Genomic DNA, 16,647 nt, shown 5'->3' with positions numbered 1-16,647 from the left:
ATATATAAGCATATATATTGTTGGACTTCTCTTAACAGTACCTTAATTAATCGAGGCCATCATCTGGGCAAGGGTGTTTGTATATATGTATGTGTAATATGTTTTATATGATGTACATTTCTATAGTGTAGTATGTTTTTTTTTCTGTTTTTAATTGCAGTATGTTGAAATATTTCTTGTTTTATAAAATTGTATGAAAAATCTCAATAAAATTAGATTGTAAACAAGATGTTAATAAACCTCAAACCTGAATATTTAGGAAAGTAAAAGTGAGGGTTTGGCTTTCTTAGGAGAATATCTATGTGTGCACAATTATTGGGCAACTATTAGGCCCCATTCGCCCCTGAGCGTTTTGTAGCTTAAAGCCTGAAGCTTATTTTTTGTGAATTAGTCTACACTATTTAAGCTGTTTTGTGTCACTTATTTGTTGGCCATGATTATAGAGGAAGTAAACCCTGATTTGCAAAGCCTGCAAATTAAAAACATAATGGGCTAGTGCAAAAATCCAATTAAACTCTTATGCCCCGTACACACGGTCAGACTTTGTTCGGACATTCCGACAACAAAATCCAGGGATTTTTTCCGACGGATGTTGGCTCAAACTTGTCTTGCATACACACGGTCACACAAAGTTGTCGGAAAATCCGATCATTCTGAACATGGTGACGTAAAACATGTACGTCGGGACTATAAACGGGGCAGTGGCCAATAGCTTTCATCTCTTTATTTATTCTGAGCATGCATGGCACTTTGTCCGTCGGCTTTGTGTACACACGATCGGAATTTCCAAGAACGGATTTTGTTGTCGGAAAATTTTATATCCTGCTCTCAAACTTTGTGTGTCGGAAAATACGATGGAAAATGTGTGATGGAGCCTACACACGGTCGGAATTTCCGACAACAAGGTCCTATCACACATTTTCCGTCTGAAAATCCGACCGTGTGTACGGGGCATTAAAGTGCATAAAAGTGAAAAAAAAGACAAAAATTGAAAAAAATGAAAAAAAATTGCATAAAGTGAAAAAATTGCATAAAGTGAAAAAATCGCATAAATGGGAAAAATCGCATAAAGTGCAAAAAAGTGAAAAAAAAAAAAGCTAAATAAATAAATATATGTGCATAGTCCAACAAGTGCAATAAGGTTCCAGCGTCAGTGAAAAGAAATCTTCATAGAACAGTTCATGCAAAAACAAACGTGCATGTGCATAAAATTATCGGTTTCAGATTCCTCCAATCATCGGCAATCCGTGGTGCACCACCTGATTCCGCCAGCCTCTCACCTCTATTAGAGACCCCTACGGGTCAAATCAAGCCTGCGGTCTGGAAGCAGATGGGAACAAAACCAAATAAGTTGGGGTAATTGACGCCACCTTCCTAGCTGTCACGTGGGGGTGAATAAAACAAGTGCATATAAATGAATATAACTGCCTATAGGCAAAAGGAAAAAGAAATTATCCCCAATAGTGCAAGCAAAATACACTTATGCGAAATGAGGTATATTAGTGAGATATAATCAAAATGATGTAGTTCACAATATTAAAACCTGAAGTCATCAGAAAGCTTTCATAAAAATAGTCTCAGAAAAATGTATATAACACACAAAAATGATATATATAAAAAATATGAAACAAATCACAAATGTAGCAAAGTCCCAAAATCATATAGAAAAAACATAAAAAAAGTGGTAAAAAAAGAAAAAGAAATATATTAGTGCAAAAAAGTTTATATGTGAAGCTCCAAAAATGGCCAAATGTCCAAAAGCATTAAAGTGACTCTTGTGTTCAGCAAAAACGGGTGACTCATGTGCTCCCCCTAATGGGTCCCCACTCACCAGCTCCTTATACCTTACAGGGGTAATAGGCATGTAGGGTAGCTTTGGATGGTGAATGAATGAATAATTTGTAAAGCGCTGCAAATGCAAACTGAATCGCCTCAAGGCGCTGAATGCGTTTTGTGTTGTCAGCTTCTTAGAAGAGGTAGGTCTTGATTTTTTCCTGAAGGCCAGATGGTTTTCTTCCATGCGGATGTGAGTCGGAAGAGCGTTTCATAGCCGAGGAACTTGGACTGCGAACCTTCGTTCTCCCTTTGCTTTGTAGCAGAATTTGGGAATGAGGAGGAGGTTTTGGTTATATGATAGAAGGTTGGTGGGGGGGGCTCCTCTCGCGGTCCGCCTGCAGCTTGTGATGATCAGCAGGGCCTCTGCAGCTCTGTCCACCCCGTCAGGGCATCCGGAGGGGTTTCACCGGTCACTTGTTCCACACAGCTTGTCAGGGATGGGTCCTCATAGAGAAAAATAAGGCTCCCATAGTGTAGTATAAAGTACTTTTATTTAAAATAAGGTTAAAAAGCAAAAGTAAAAACTTTCCATCAAACAAGGATATAATCCAGTGATAAGTAATGTATAGGGCTGTATAGGTCACTGTAGAGATAAAACTGGTTTTCTTTTTCTTACTTTCTTTGGTGTGACGGCAAATATAACACTTTTTGCAAGGGTAATATCCTTTCCCTTCAAAAAAGGAGAGGTTCTTCCTAGTGGGAGGATCAAGCACATTTCTTGATAAAGGGTCACTAGGAAGAACCTCTCCTTTTTTGAAGGGAAAGGATATTACCCTTGCAAAAAGTGTTATACTTGTTATACTTGCCATCACACCAAAGAAAGTAAGAAAAAGAAATCCAGTTTTATTTTATGTACCCCCCCCTATATATTGTTCCTAGTCGCGGCTGCGCCCAACAGGCAATTCCTAGTCCCGGCCGGCGGGACCTCACAGAGAGGCTGGCCGGGAGGCGGGATGGAAAACGAGCATGGAGTGCTGCCACCCGCCGGAGCTATTAAAATGGGAGTGCGATCAAGGAGGAACCAAGCAGGGCATCATCACTCAAGTAAGCAGATTGCCATCTGCAGATGGCATAATTAACTCAAAATGGGGGGGGGGGGGGGGGTTGCCTAATTAGCAATGGTATTGGTAATATGCCCCAGGAAAGAGGGTTAATGCACTGTCACTGATGTATTAGTGGCCAGTGGCAGTTAATTAACCCCTTTGTGCTGCATTAGTGGCACCAGTGGGTTAATTAACATGGACATGAAAACTTTAGTATGTTCACATGGGGCCTTGACAAAAAAAAATAGTTAACAGGCCTTTCTACAAGCACATTTTTTGCATTATTATTTCAAAGTGCCTCCAATAAAAATACATATAATAAAAATGTGTGAGTGAGCTCTGTTTCTATTGCATTAAACTTAATTAAATTTGTATTGTTTTAAGTATATTCCTGTTTTGAAACGACAATAATTCTTTCTTAAAAATGGGGGGGGGGGCACAGTTTGCCATCTTCGCCCTGGGCACCAAATGGCCTTGTCCCAGCACTGATTGCTAGGGTTATAAAGATCTGTTTATTCTCGTTCACAATCCTTTATGTATGTGCCTTATCTTCCCCTTTCTTTACCACTGGGCTTACCATTCTACGTTAATTTATTATACCCTTACTGTTAGTTATCCACAAGATGGCAGTATATGTGAAGTATATACTAAGGAGTCTATTTTATGAATTGGTTTTAGGAATGATGTATTACTTTTTTACCACTAGATGTCACCTGTGTTCTTCCAGTTTTTTTAGGTCCTATTTGACCAATTACCACCAGATGGCGCTGTCCTATGGTGATTTTATACAGGTAATTTTAATCTATTTCTTTTTTATTTGTATACTTTCTTATATAAATTTTTTACTTACATTTTTTAGTAGAAGATTTATCCAATACAATATTCGGAGTTTGATGAGATATTCTTACTATTCACTCATTGGGGATAGACTAATTGTATACTCAACTGCTTTGCTAATGGAATGGACCATATAAACAGACACCTGACATCTGACTACATCACCCTTTGATGAAGTCACGTGAGCAGTGAGGCAATTCTTCTCAAATCTTTGGTAGTTAAGTTGCGTCTTTTTTATATTTTATTTTTTCGCAACACGTTTCTTGCCACCCTGTTGACTATTTGTAACAAAACGTTTGATGGTTCTGTCATCAGGCCCCAATATCTTAGCAATTTCAAGAGTGCTGCGTCCCTCCGAAAGACTTTTTTTTACAATTTTTGACTTTTCAGAGTCAGTTAAATCTCTTATTTAGCCCGAGGATAAGAAGCTGCGGAATAACTATGCACACCTTGCTATAGGGGCTTAAAGTGGTTGTAAACCTTTTACAACCACTTTTTGCTACAGGTAAGCCTATAATAAGGCTTACCTGTAGCTACCCCGGATATCTCCTAAACCTGCACAGTTTAGGAGATATCCCCCGTATTTGCATGATCCGACGTCATTGGCACATGCACACTGAAGCAAAATGAAGCAACGGCACGTATGTTGGGTTAGATTTTGCCGTTACCAGTGGCTCGATGTCATAACGGCTCCGGCCAATCACAGCGCCGGAGCCCGCGATACCCGGAAGTAACTCCGGGAGCGATGTCGGCCGCCGGAACGGGGTACGAGGACCGATGCGGGGGCTTCGATCTCAGGTAAGTAATTCACAATGAGCTAGTATGCTATGCATACTAGCTCATTATGCCTTTGTCTTGCAGGGTTTTTTTTTTTTTTTTAATAGGGTTTACAACCACTTTAATTGCCTTCGGCTGCACCCTCTCTCATTACACAAATAAACATCACCTGATATGCTTAAATAGGCATACCTCCCAACCTTTTGAAATGGGAATGAGGGACACCAATCAGCAAAAGTATGCAGGCATAAGACACACCCCCTGCCACGCCCTCTTAAAGGAGAATTGTACAAAGAAACAAGATTGGTTATACCCACAAGTGTTTTTTTACCACTACTGTTCCTTTATATTGGCTTTTGTAATTTACAAATGCAGCAATTTAGAAATCAGATGAAAGGTTTAGCACTGGGAAACACTTTTTGATAGATAAAACGTGAATATTATATACATCTACAGGCAGTGGCGTCGCTAGGGGGTGGCTTTTGGGGCTATAGCCCCCAATCTGGGGCCCATAGCCCGAGTCTCTGCAGGGGTCCCCAAGGGGAGGGGAGGCTCTCTGGGGACCCTGATGTAAGGGAGAGGCTCTCTGGGGACCCTGATGTAAGGAGGGCTCTCTGGGGACCCTGATGTAAGGGGGGGCTCTCTGGGGACACTGATGTAAGTGGGGGGCTCTCTGGGGACACTGATGTAAGGGGGGGCTCTCTGGGGACATATACACACGTATATTACTGTATATACATGTGTATGCCCACCCAAGCGTATGACTTTCTTTACTACGCTGCTATGGGCTCTAGCCCCAGATCTTTTTTATACCTAGCAACGCCCCTGTTTACAGGTATATAGATCAGACCAAAATGAGGGACAAATGAGGAGGAATGAGGGACAGAGGGACATTTCTCCAAATCAGGGACAGTTGGGAGCTATGCCAATAGGCATTCACGTTTTTACAGCTTGGAGTTGGACATTATGCATAAAAATTATGAATTTGTCAAAATACTCACTTGCCTAATAATTGTGCACATAGTGTATATAGTATGTATATGTATGCATCTGTATGTATTTATGTTTGTGTATGTATGTGTAGGTATGTCTGTACAGAACTGCTTTTCTAATCTAGTGGGACTGCTTTTTTTAGGGCTTGTTGACACTAGCAGCAAAGGCTGCTGCTCCTCTGCAATCCACGCCCAGATCGCTTTTCAGAGACATTTGGCAGGTGATCAGGAGGCCATGTGTTGACTCCTCGCCATGTGATTTAACCCCCTAAATACTACACCAACGTGCATTGCACATGATTGTGGGGTGGTTGCAATAACCTTGGCCCCATTAACTTGAATGGGTCATATTCCATAGGCGGTAGTGCCTGCCCAACGCAGCAGGGGTATAATTCCTGCCATGTGTTGGGGATGGTGAAAAACGCTCAACCGTATGTTTCTAGCGCCACCAAACCTCACGTGTAAACAAGACCTTAGACTGGGGTGCCTGGAGACTAACAATACTGTTTAACCACTTCAGCGCCGGAGGGTTTTACCCCCTTAATAACCATGGCATTTTTTTCTATACGGCACTGCATTACTTTAACTGACAAATGCGAGGTCATGCGATGCTGTACCCAAATAAAATCGATGCCCTTTTTTTTCCCATGGTTTTTATTTTTTGCACTATAAACAAAAAAAAAAAAGAGCGACAATTTTGAAAAAAAAAAAAAGTTTCTTTCTCGAACATCACGGGACACAGAGCCACAGTAATTACTGATGGGTTATATAGGTATCACTGGTGATTGGACACTGGCACACCCTATCAGGAAGTTCAACCCCCTATATAATCCCTCCCCCTTGCAGGGATACCTCAGTTTTTACGCCAGTGTCTTAGGTGATGGACGTGTAAAGATGTCCTGTGCTGAGCTCCAAAGGGAATATCCTAAGATCCTATACTGGGGCAAGCCAGGCGAACCGGATCCATTCAAAGTGTCTTTTCATGGCCGAATTGAATGGTACCCGGGCCTCGTGTCCGAAGAAACGAGGTTTTACCCGTAATGCTTCTCTTTTTAGAGAGCTGGACCCCGCAGATCAGAAAATGGCTTTAAACTTCCTAATTTCTGGCGAGGTGCTTTACGGTCCCAGAACTGTTGGATCCCCCTACTGATGGGGGCCCCAGTCTCTGACGGTTTTTTCAAACGGAGCCCACCGTGAGAGGTGAAGATTGGGTCTGTGTAAACGGCACCCTGCGGCTGGATAAGGTAAGAGGAGATTCCACAGAATTTTTGAGTTCTAGTGGCTTTTCTCCTTTAAGGTAAATGCATGCTATGCCTATTGTGACCACCGGGGGCTGCCAAGAGCACAAACCTACACATGCTGACTGATTGTCTCAGGTGTTGTAATCGCTGTGTATGTCCCAGCGTATCAAGCAGGCTGCAAGCAGGTAAGGTGGATGGGGGGATTTCTCATGTTTGAATGTTCCCCCCCAGGCTAGAGAGGGGCCACAGGGGTCTAGAAAGTGGTTATACCACCCGGGCTCTGTGGCCTAATGGCCACCATCTCTGAAGATAGCCGTTCAGGCAAATCTTGTTACCAGTCTCCCTCCTTCCCCCCCCCCCATCCCCAGCCTTTTCTCCAGAGCATGACAGGAGAGTCGGCAGTGCGGGAAGCGCTCGTTTTTTTCAAAACTCGAGGGGGGGGGGCGGTAGAGGAGGGGGCGGGATGTCAGCACAGAGTGTTTAGACTCCCACTCAGGCCAGCTGCAGGCTATTAAAGGCACTCTGTACAGGTGCACTCAGCCTTCTGAGAGACACAGAGCTGACGGTCGCATGTAAGGTGGGACACAGGCATTCTCCTAGGCAGCATTTACTGAAGTAACACCAGACTGAGCATTGGGTAGCAAGGCTTTTAGCCAGACTACATCGCTCAGTGGACAGTGTTCATTTGTATACCTCACACCTTGTTGCTTTGCACTATGGGTAGAAGAGGTTCAAGCACCCCAGGAACCAGAGACACTAGGGGATCTCGTTCAGGTTCTGAGGGCCCCCTGTCGGCAGCATCCTTCCCCCCTAAAGATGGGCCAGGGACGGCTAGCCAGGGAGAGCCATCGGGGTCAGGGGCTACACCTGCTTCTGGCACTTCAGCCCCTGTATATATTACACAAGAGGTTTTTTTCCTCAACCATTAATGGTCTAGAGGAAAGATTAATGGCCGTGATTACGTCTTCACTCAGTGGAAGAAAACGCACTAGGCTTTCCTCTGTTCCCCAAGACCCTCAGACAGAGGAGCTCTGGGATAAAGGAGATGAATCCCTTTCAGAGGATCGGGATGGGATGGATGATTCCTCTTCGGAGGATTCAGGTGGAGAGGGACCCTCTGCGACTTCCCAAGAGGAGAAAGTCTTAGTGCAGATCCTCACTGGATTGGTCCGCTCCACATTTAAGTTGCCCATACCTGAAACTGCTAAAGAATCCTCTTCTGTTTGGGGTCACTGAAACCTTTCCAAGCAGCACATGCTTTTCCTGTTCATACTTTACTTGAAAAGCTTATTTATTCTGAGTGGGATCACCCAGACAAACGTTTTTTTCCGCCGAGAAAGTTTTCAACACTTTATCCGATGGAAGAAAAGTTTATTAAAATGTGGGGAATACCAGCTATTGATGCTGCCATTTCCTCCATAAATAATAGCCTGACTTGTCCTGTAGACAATGCTCAGATGCTCAGGGATCCTGTAGATAAAAGGATGGAATCCTTATTGAAGGATGTTTTCTCCTTAGCAGGATCAGTGGCCCAACCTGCAATAGCAGCGATTGGAGTCTGTCAATACTTAAGAGACCATGTTAAGCAGGTCATCAAAGTATTACCTGAACAGCAGGCCCAGGGGTTTGCTAACCTTCCAGCGGCCTTATGCTTTGTGGTTGACGCCATTAGAGATTCTATCGTGCAAACCTCCCGTCTTTCACTGGGGTTGGTGCATATACGTAGAATCCTATGGTTGAAAAATTGGTCAGCCGAAGCACCATGTAAGAAGCTACTGGCTGGGTTTCCATTTCGTGGTGCAAGGTTGTTTGGAGAGGACTTGGATAACTATATCAAGAGAATCTCTTGTGGGAAAAGCACTCTCTTACCTGTCAAGAAGAAGAGTAAGCGTCCCTCTTTCAAACGGACTCTTTCCCCAGCGCCGGGGGCTTCAGCCTCCAGGCAGTCTCGACGGCCGCCTCCATCGGGGTCCAGAGACAAGAGTCAACCCCAGGGACAAAAGAAGTCCTGGGGAAAGAAGCCTACTAGGCAAAACACTAAGACCTCTGCATGAGGGGGCGCCCCCGCTCACTCGAGTGGGGGGAAGACTGCGACAATTCTCAGAGCTCTGGCAGGAGGACTTCCAGGACAGATGGGTAGTCTCCACGGTAACCTTAGGGTACAAGCTGGAGTTTCAGGAATTCCCTTCTCCTCGGTTCCTCAGATCAAATGTTCCCAGAGACCCAGAGAAGAAGCAGTCGCTCCTTCTAGCGTTAGAGCGACTTTTGTCGCAGGAGGTCATTATGATAGTTCCCGCAAAGGACCAGGGATTGGGCTTCTATTCCAACCTTTTTACGGTCCAAAAGCCAAATGGGGATGTCAGGCCCATTTTGGACTTAAGGGATCTGAACCGATTCCTAAGGATTCAATCCTTCCGCATGGAATCAATTCGAACAGCAGTTCCCACCCTGCAGGGAGGAGAATTTCTGGCATCAATAGACATCAGAGATGCATATCTGCATGTGCCCATTTTTCCTGCTCATCAGAAGTTTCTGCGCTTCGAGGTAGGAGGGCGCCATTTCCAGTTTATGGCTCTGCCCTTTGGGATAGCCACTGCACCTCGAGTGTTCACAAAGATCTTGGCTCCTCCTCTGGCCAGATTAAGGGCTCAGGGTATAGCTGTCATAGCATACCTAGACGACCTGCTCTTGATAGACCGGTCGGTAGCCTCTTTGAATGGAAACTTGAGGACCACGGTCAGGTATCTAGAACACCTGGGTTGGATCCTCAACTTAGAAAAGTCTTTCCTAAAACCAGTAAGAAGACTGGAATATTTAGGTCTGATTATACATACAAGCCAGGAGAAAATATTTCTACCCCAGGCAAAGATCACTGCTTTGAGAGAGCTGATTCTGACAGTAAGGACCAAGAAGGGTCCCTCAGTCCGCCTTTGTATGAGGCTACTAGGGAAGATGGTGTCTTCATTCGAAGCAGTTCCCTATGCTCAGTTTCACTCAAGAATGCTGCAACACAGTATTCTGTCGACCTGGAACAAGAAGGTTCAGGCATTAGACTTTCCGATGCATCTGTCGCATGCGGTGCGTCAGAGCCTCAATTGGTGGCTCATACCCGAAAACCTGCAGAAGGGGAAATCCTTTCTACCGGTTACCTGGACGGTGGCAACAACAGATGCCAGTCTGTCAGGTTGGGGAGCAGTTCTGGAACAGGCTGCGGTCCAAGGAGTATGGTCCAAGACAGAGAGGACCTTACCCATCAACATTCTGGAGATCCGGGCGATACATCTAGCTCTAAAAGCCTGGACTATCAGGCTACAGGGTTGTCCGGTCAGGATCCAGTCCGACAATGCCACAGCAGTGGCTTATGTCAATCATCAGGGAGGCACCCGGAGCCGAGCTGCTCAAAAAGAGGTGAACCAGATCTTAGTCTGGGCAGAGATGCATGTGCCATGCATATCGGCAGTTTTCATCCCGGGAATAGAGAATTGGCAGGCGGACTATCTAAGTCGCCAGCAGTTACTTCCAGGGGAATGGTCTCTGCATCCCGACGTCTTTTGGGCCATATGCCAAAGATGGGGGGTTCCAGATGTAGATCTCTTTGCATCCCGATTCAACAAAAAGATAGACAGATTTGTGGCAAGGACAAAAGATCCTCTTGCATGCGGGACGGATGCGTTGGTGGTTCCGTGGCATCGGTTCTCACTGATTTACGCATTCCCGCCTATTCTGCTACTACCACGACTCCTTCGCAGGATCAGGCAGGAAAGGAAGTCGGTACTTCTGGTGGCCCCCGCTTGGCCCAGAAGGACTTGGTATGCAGAAATAGTAAGGATGACGGTAGGTTCCCCGTGGACACTACCGGAACGCCCAGACCTGTTATCTCAAGGTCCAGTGTTCCATCCTGCCTTACAAACGCTAAATTTGACGGTTTGGCTATTGAGACCCACGTTCTGAAGAGTCGTGGGCTCTCAGGTCCTGTCATATCTACCTTGATTAATGCAAGGAAGCCAGCTTCCAGGATGATTTATCATAGAGTCTGGAAAGCTTATATAACCTGGTGTGAATCCAGAGGTTGGCATCCCAGGAAATATGTCATAGGTAGAATCCTTGATTTTCTACAGATGGGATTAGAGATGAAGCTGGCCTTGAGTACCATCAAGGGCCAGGTCTCTGCTTTATCAGTATTATTTCAGCGGCCACTTGCTTCGCATTCTTTGGTCCGAAACTTTATGCAGGGGGTGATGCGTCTTAATCCTCCGGTTAAAGCGCCCCTAAACCCCTGGGACTTGAATTTGGTCCTGGCTGTGTTACAGAAACGGCCTTTTGAACCAATAAGTCAGATTCCTTTGGTCTTGTTGACAAGGAAATTAATTTTTCTGGTGGCCATCTCTTCTGCTAGAAGAGTATCAGAATTAGCAGCTCTTTCCTGTAAGGAGCCTTATTTGATTATACACAAGGATAGAGTGGTACTACGCCCTCATCCTAGTTTTTTACCGAAGGTGGTTTCTGATTTTCATTTAAACCAAGACATTGTTCTACCTTCCTTTTTTCCAGATCCCTGTTCTCCGGAAGAGAGATCTCTACATTCGTTGGATGTAGTAAGAGCAGTTAAGGCCTATCTAGGGGCAACTACTCAGATCCGCAAGACGGATGTTTTGTTTGTGCTGCCAGAGGGTCCCAATAGAGGACAGGCAGCGTCAAAAGCTACCATTTCTAAATGGATTCGACAGTTGATCATTCAAGCTTACGGTTTGAAACAGAAGATTCCTCCGTTTCAGATCAGGGCACATTCCACAAGGGCTATTGGTGCTTCTTGGGCAGTGCATCACCGGGCCTCTATGGCTCAAATCTGTAAGGCCGCAACCTGGTCTTCAGTTCATACATTCACCAGATTCTATCAGGTGGATGTGAGAAGGCATGAGGATATCGCCTTTGGGCGTAGTGTGCTGCAGGCAGCGGTACAGGGTCCTCAGGTCTGATTGCACCCTACTTGGTCGTGGTTCCCCCCCCTCAGGTAGCATTGCTCTGGGACATCCCATCAGTAATTACTGTGGCTCTGTGTCCCGTGATGTTCGAGAAAGAAAATAGGATTTTTTAAAACAGCTTACCTGTAAAATCCTTTTCTTTCGAAGGACATCACGGGACACAGAGGTCCCACCCCTCTTCTAATACACTATATTGCTTGGCTACAAAACTGAGGTATCCCTGCAAGGGGGAGGGATTATATAGGGGGTTGAACTTCCTGATAGGGTGTGCCAGTGTCCAATCACCAGTGATACCTATATAACCCATCAGTAATTACTGTGGCTCTGTGTCCCGTGATGTCCTTCGAAAGAAAAGGATTTTACAGGTAAGCTGTTTTAAAAAATCCTATTTTTACTTTCTGCTATAAAACATATCCAATAAAAAAAATTTAAAAATCTTATTTATTCTTCAATTTAGGCCAATATGTATTCTGCTACATATTTTTGGTAAAAAAAAATTCCCAATAAGCGTATTTTGATTGGTTTGTGCAAAAGTTATAGCGGCAACAAACTATGGGATATATTTTTATGGCATTTTTATTTTAATTTTTTTTTTTTTTTTTTTTACTAGTAATGGCGGTGATCAGCGATTTTTAACGGGACTGTGACATTGTGGCGGACAAATCGGACACCTAACTGACACTTTTAACATCCTTTTGGGAACCAGTGACATTATTACAGTGATCAGTGCTAAAAAAATATGCACTGTTACTGTACTAATGCCACTGGCTGGGAAGGGGTTAACATCAGGGTGCGATCAAAGGGTTAAGTGTGTGCCTAGGAGGTGCTTGCTAACTGTGTGTTCGGGATGGACTAACTGGGGGGGACGCAGATCTGTGTTCCTGCTTAGCAGGAACAGAAGATCTCTGTGTCCCCTCCTGACAGAACGGCGATTTGCCTTGTTTACAGCAAAAAAAGCCCTCGGTGTGAGGGCCATATGAAAGGGCCCGGAGGGCCGGATTCGGCCCGCTGGCCTTGTGTTTGACACACGTGATTTAGATGCTGCCTCCACAAAAGTAATGAAAATATGTTGTGTCGGAGTTGAATAATGTGTGTAATTCAGACAACAACAGATTTATTCTTTAACCTAAGCAATTCTGTACACTGTTTATAGTTACATTTTATATTTGACATTATTGCAGGTTTGAGCAATTGCCTTTCAGCAGTGAGGAGTCACCAAGCATATCCCTGAACAAAACTCAGGATGATAAAGACACCGAAAGGGTTTGTGAAACTAATGGTGTGCCCATAATGGATGAAACAATGAGACAAAGCTCCAAGAGCACCTGTAAACCCCAAGAGGAAAATGACAGATCAAAAGCGGCAAAAACTGGAGGACGAAGCGCGCTCTACGCTGTCGAAGAAGGGAATGACCTTACTTCCATGAGCAAAGGATCAAATGACAACTTCATCAACTTTGCAGTGCATGAGATTGACGCTGTAGGTGGCATGTTAGACAATAGTGCCAATCCAAGTAGCCAAGATAACATCAGCACAGAACCCAACAGTGATAACTATGGACATGACGCAAATGTCCCCTCAAACCTAGAAAACCATACCTTCCTCTATGACAAGATGGACAATAGTTCCTCATTGGACACTATATCTAAGAACAGTTACCACTTATGCATCCAGCCTCCCACCAATGTTAGTACAGGCAGTGAACCTATTAAAGATACCTTCGAAAGACAAGACCCTGTTGAAGGCTCTCAAATTAATGATGCCGTAGACGATATATACACTGATTCTTCAACTGCTGAATCAGATAAGAATTCAGCAAACTTCCCACTGGATGATAATGACACTGTAGACAGGAGACTAGATGAGAGTGCCAATGCTCACGGTGAAGATAACAACCTTTCTACAGCGATAACTGAACTAGACAATGATAACAGCCATGTCAATGGGAGCCCCTCAAGCCAGATGCTAAAAAGCCATACCTCCAGGGGTGACAGGATAGGCAATGATTTCTTGTTGGACGCAAGACTTAAGGACAGTCCCCCCTGCGGCAGCAGGCCTAATGCCGATGTTACTGTAGACAGCGGACCGCATGAGGATACCTTAGAAAGACAAAAAACTGATGTTAGTGGCCCAGAATTCCATGCCAAAGACAAGACTCTAATGTTACTCACTTCTAAAAAGGATAACATTAAAAATGAAGACCTTTCCTGTGAACCCCAAGGCAAAATGGTGCCAATATCTTTGGAAATTGAACTAGAAAAGGAAATGGATGAATCCAATGACAAAACCATTTCCTACGGGTCTCAAGACGAACAGAGGTCAAGAGGTTTCAAAACTAAAGAAGAACAACATGTGCTCAATGTTGGTCTTGTTATTACTGAAAAGAAACACATTGATTACTCAAACCATGCATCAGATGACGAATCAGCAAATTTTAGCGTTGCTGTAGTTGGTAGGCTAGGCAACAGTACCAAGAAAGGCAGAAGAGCTAACACCAATTCTCTTGAGGACATTGAACTGAACAAAAAGAACAACCATGCACATGAAATAACAGCCCAATCAAACCAGGAGCTAATAAACCCTACTTCCATGGATGACAAGATGGAATTTAATTCCCCATTGGACACTAGACCAAATAAGAGTTCTTCCTTTAGCAAAAAGTCTTATGCAAGTACTATCAAGGGCAGTGAACACCATGAAGATACCATAGAAGAACAAAAACCTGTTGCTAGAGACTCAGAAAGTCTGGTAGAAGACAAGACCTTCATTAAACTTGAACCGCCTTATGGAATCTCCTCAGGCAATGTGCTTGAACATAGAGTTTCTAAAATCAGCAGTAACAACACTGGCATCATCTTAGGCAATGGAGTGGATTTCAATGCCTCTAAAACTCAAACCCTGAACAATTCTCTTTCTAAAGACAACATTAACACTAGGCATGGGGTGGCAGCAAATGAGCTTAAATCCAGTAAAAAACAAAAGAAAAGCAGCAAGTCCCAAAATACCAATGGTGCTACAAGACAGAGTAATCTAAAACCTGAAACAAAAACCAGAAGACAAAGGTCACCAAAACATGTCCGAAACTCAAAATCAAACATGCAAGGCAAACCAAAAAGAGTGCTTCAGCTGAAACGTGGAGAAAAGGCTTTCAATAAGGAGTCTATAGAGAGCATCAGATACATGGGATCAGAAAAGCTCCAAGGCATTTTGGGTAAGTTTAAAAATAGAAATTCTTGTTCAATAATTTTCTTTTTATGAGGGGGCTCCAAAAAGTTTACGTACTTTTTTTATATTTAACCCCTTCCCGCCGAGCGTACGCAGATATGCGGCCTTGGCTTTAGGGAGTTATACCGGGATGATGCCCGCAGCTGCAGGCATCATCCCGGTACCGTTTTTTAGAGCGGGCGATCGGCTATCCAGGGATAACAACTGATGCGGCTAAAAGCCACTCGGTTGTTATCCCGGAGGAGCGGGATCAGACATCCCCCCCTCCTGCCGCCTTCCGCCACTCTTACCGGGCCTCCCGTCCCAAACGAAGACCTGATCCTCGAGCCGCCACTTCCGGCGGCTAGAGACAGACTGGAACGAAGCCGGAAACGGCTTCGTTCCAGTTTTCTCTCTGTAAACACGGAAGTGACGTCACGACGTCACTTCCTGAAGTGACGTCACGACGTCACTTCCTGAAGGGACGTCACAACCTCACTTCCTGAAGTGACGTCACAACGTCACTTCCTGAAGTGACGTCACAACGTCACTTCCTGTTTACTCGGCTGCCAATGGCGCCAGTTTTTTAAAAATATACAGTATTCAGAATCGCTGTTTTCGACGATCTGAATACTTTGAAGTGCAAAGGAGGGGTTTTGGGGTCCCGATCCCTCCATAAAGAGTACCTGTCACCACCTATTACTGTCACAAGGGATGTTTACATTCCTTGTGACAGCAATTAAAGTGATCAAAAAAATTGGGAAAAAAAAAAAACACAATGTAAAAAAATAAAAATAAATGAAATTAAAAAAATTAAAATTTTAAAGCGCCCCCATTCCCCGTGAGCTCGCGCAGCAAAGAAAACGCATACGGATGTCGCGCCCGCATATGTAAACGGTGTTCAAATCACACATATGAGGTATCGCCACGATCGTCAGAGCGAGAGCAATAATTCTAGTACAAGACCTCCTCTGTAAGTCTAAACAGGTAACCTGTAAACGTTTTTAAAACATGGCCTATGGAGATTTTTAGACCTCCTCTGTAACTCTAACCTGGTAACCGTTATTTTTTTTTTTTTAAATGTCGCCTACGGAGATTTTTAGGTACCGTAGTTTGACGCCATTCCACGAGTGTGTGCAATTTTAAAGCGTGACATGTTTGGTATCTATTTACTCGGGGTAACATCATCTTTCACATTATACAAAAAAAATTGGGCTAGCTTTACTGTTTCGTTTTTTTTTTAAATTCATGAAAGTGTCTTTTTCCCCAAAAAGTTGCTTTTAAAAGACCACTGCACAAATACCGTGTGACATAAAATATTGCAACAATCGCCATTTTATTCTCTCGATTCTCTGCTAAACACCGAATGTCAGAAATAGGCTTACTCATGAAAGGGTTAATATAGTTTAAAAAAGTGCTGAAACTTTTGAAGAAGTCTTGTATTTCCTGAAAATATTGTAAATCAGCATCAAAATCGGTCTTCTGGCATATTAGACAAGAACAAAGGTAGCCAGATGCCTAAATAGGAAGTTATTGGGGAACACGTTTTCCTGATTGTGTTCCTTCACAGCATTCCTTAGCTATATTACTGTCACCATTACTTTTATCCAAAAGCTTACCGCAGTCCTTGCTCACTAATAAAGGAAGGCATGGTTACCCTTAATTACCGAGATACTTCCTTCTAGAGATTTGTAGGTGGGGTGCAGCGCAGTGTGGTGAGAATAACACACTCAGT

The 16,647-nt window shown here is 43.9% G+C and overlaps 1 protein-coding gene across 3 annotated transcripts in view; it reads left to right on the top strand.

Moving 5' to 3' along the window:
* Nucleotides 1-16,647, top strand: part of LOC141110362 (uncharacterized) — a 98,669-nt gene that overhangs the window by 64,968 nt on the left and 17,054 nt on the right. For 2 of the 3 annotated variants that reach the window (XM_073601670.1, XM_073601671.1), the window contains exon 4: nucleotides 12,890-14,919. In XM_073601670.1, the coding sequence (XP_073457771.1) occupies nucleotides 12,890-14,919 (2,030 nt within the window). Of the gene's footprint in view, nucleotides 1-3,606; nucleotides 3,671-12,889; nucleotides 14,920-16,647 lie in introns of all 3 variants that reach the window. The other variant, XM_073601672.1, reaches the window with a different exon arrangement.

This window comes from Aquarana catesbeiana, linkage group LG10, assembly GCF_042186555.1.
Source record: "Aquarana catesbeiana isolate 2022-GZ linkage group LG10, ASM4218655v1, whole genome shotgun sequence".
NCBI lineage: Eukaryota > Metazoa > Chordata > Amphibia > Anura > Ranidae > Aquarana > Aquarana catesbeiana.
The sequence above is the reverse complement of the archived record's forward strand: the minus strand, read 5'-3'. Positions and strand labels throughout refer to the sequence as shown.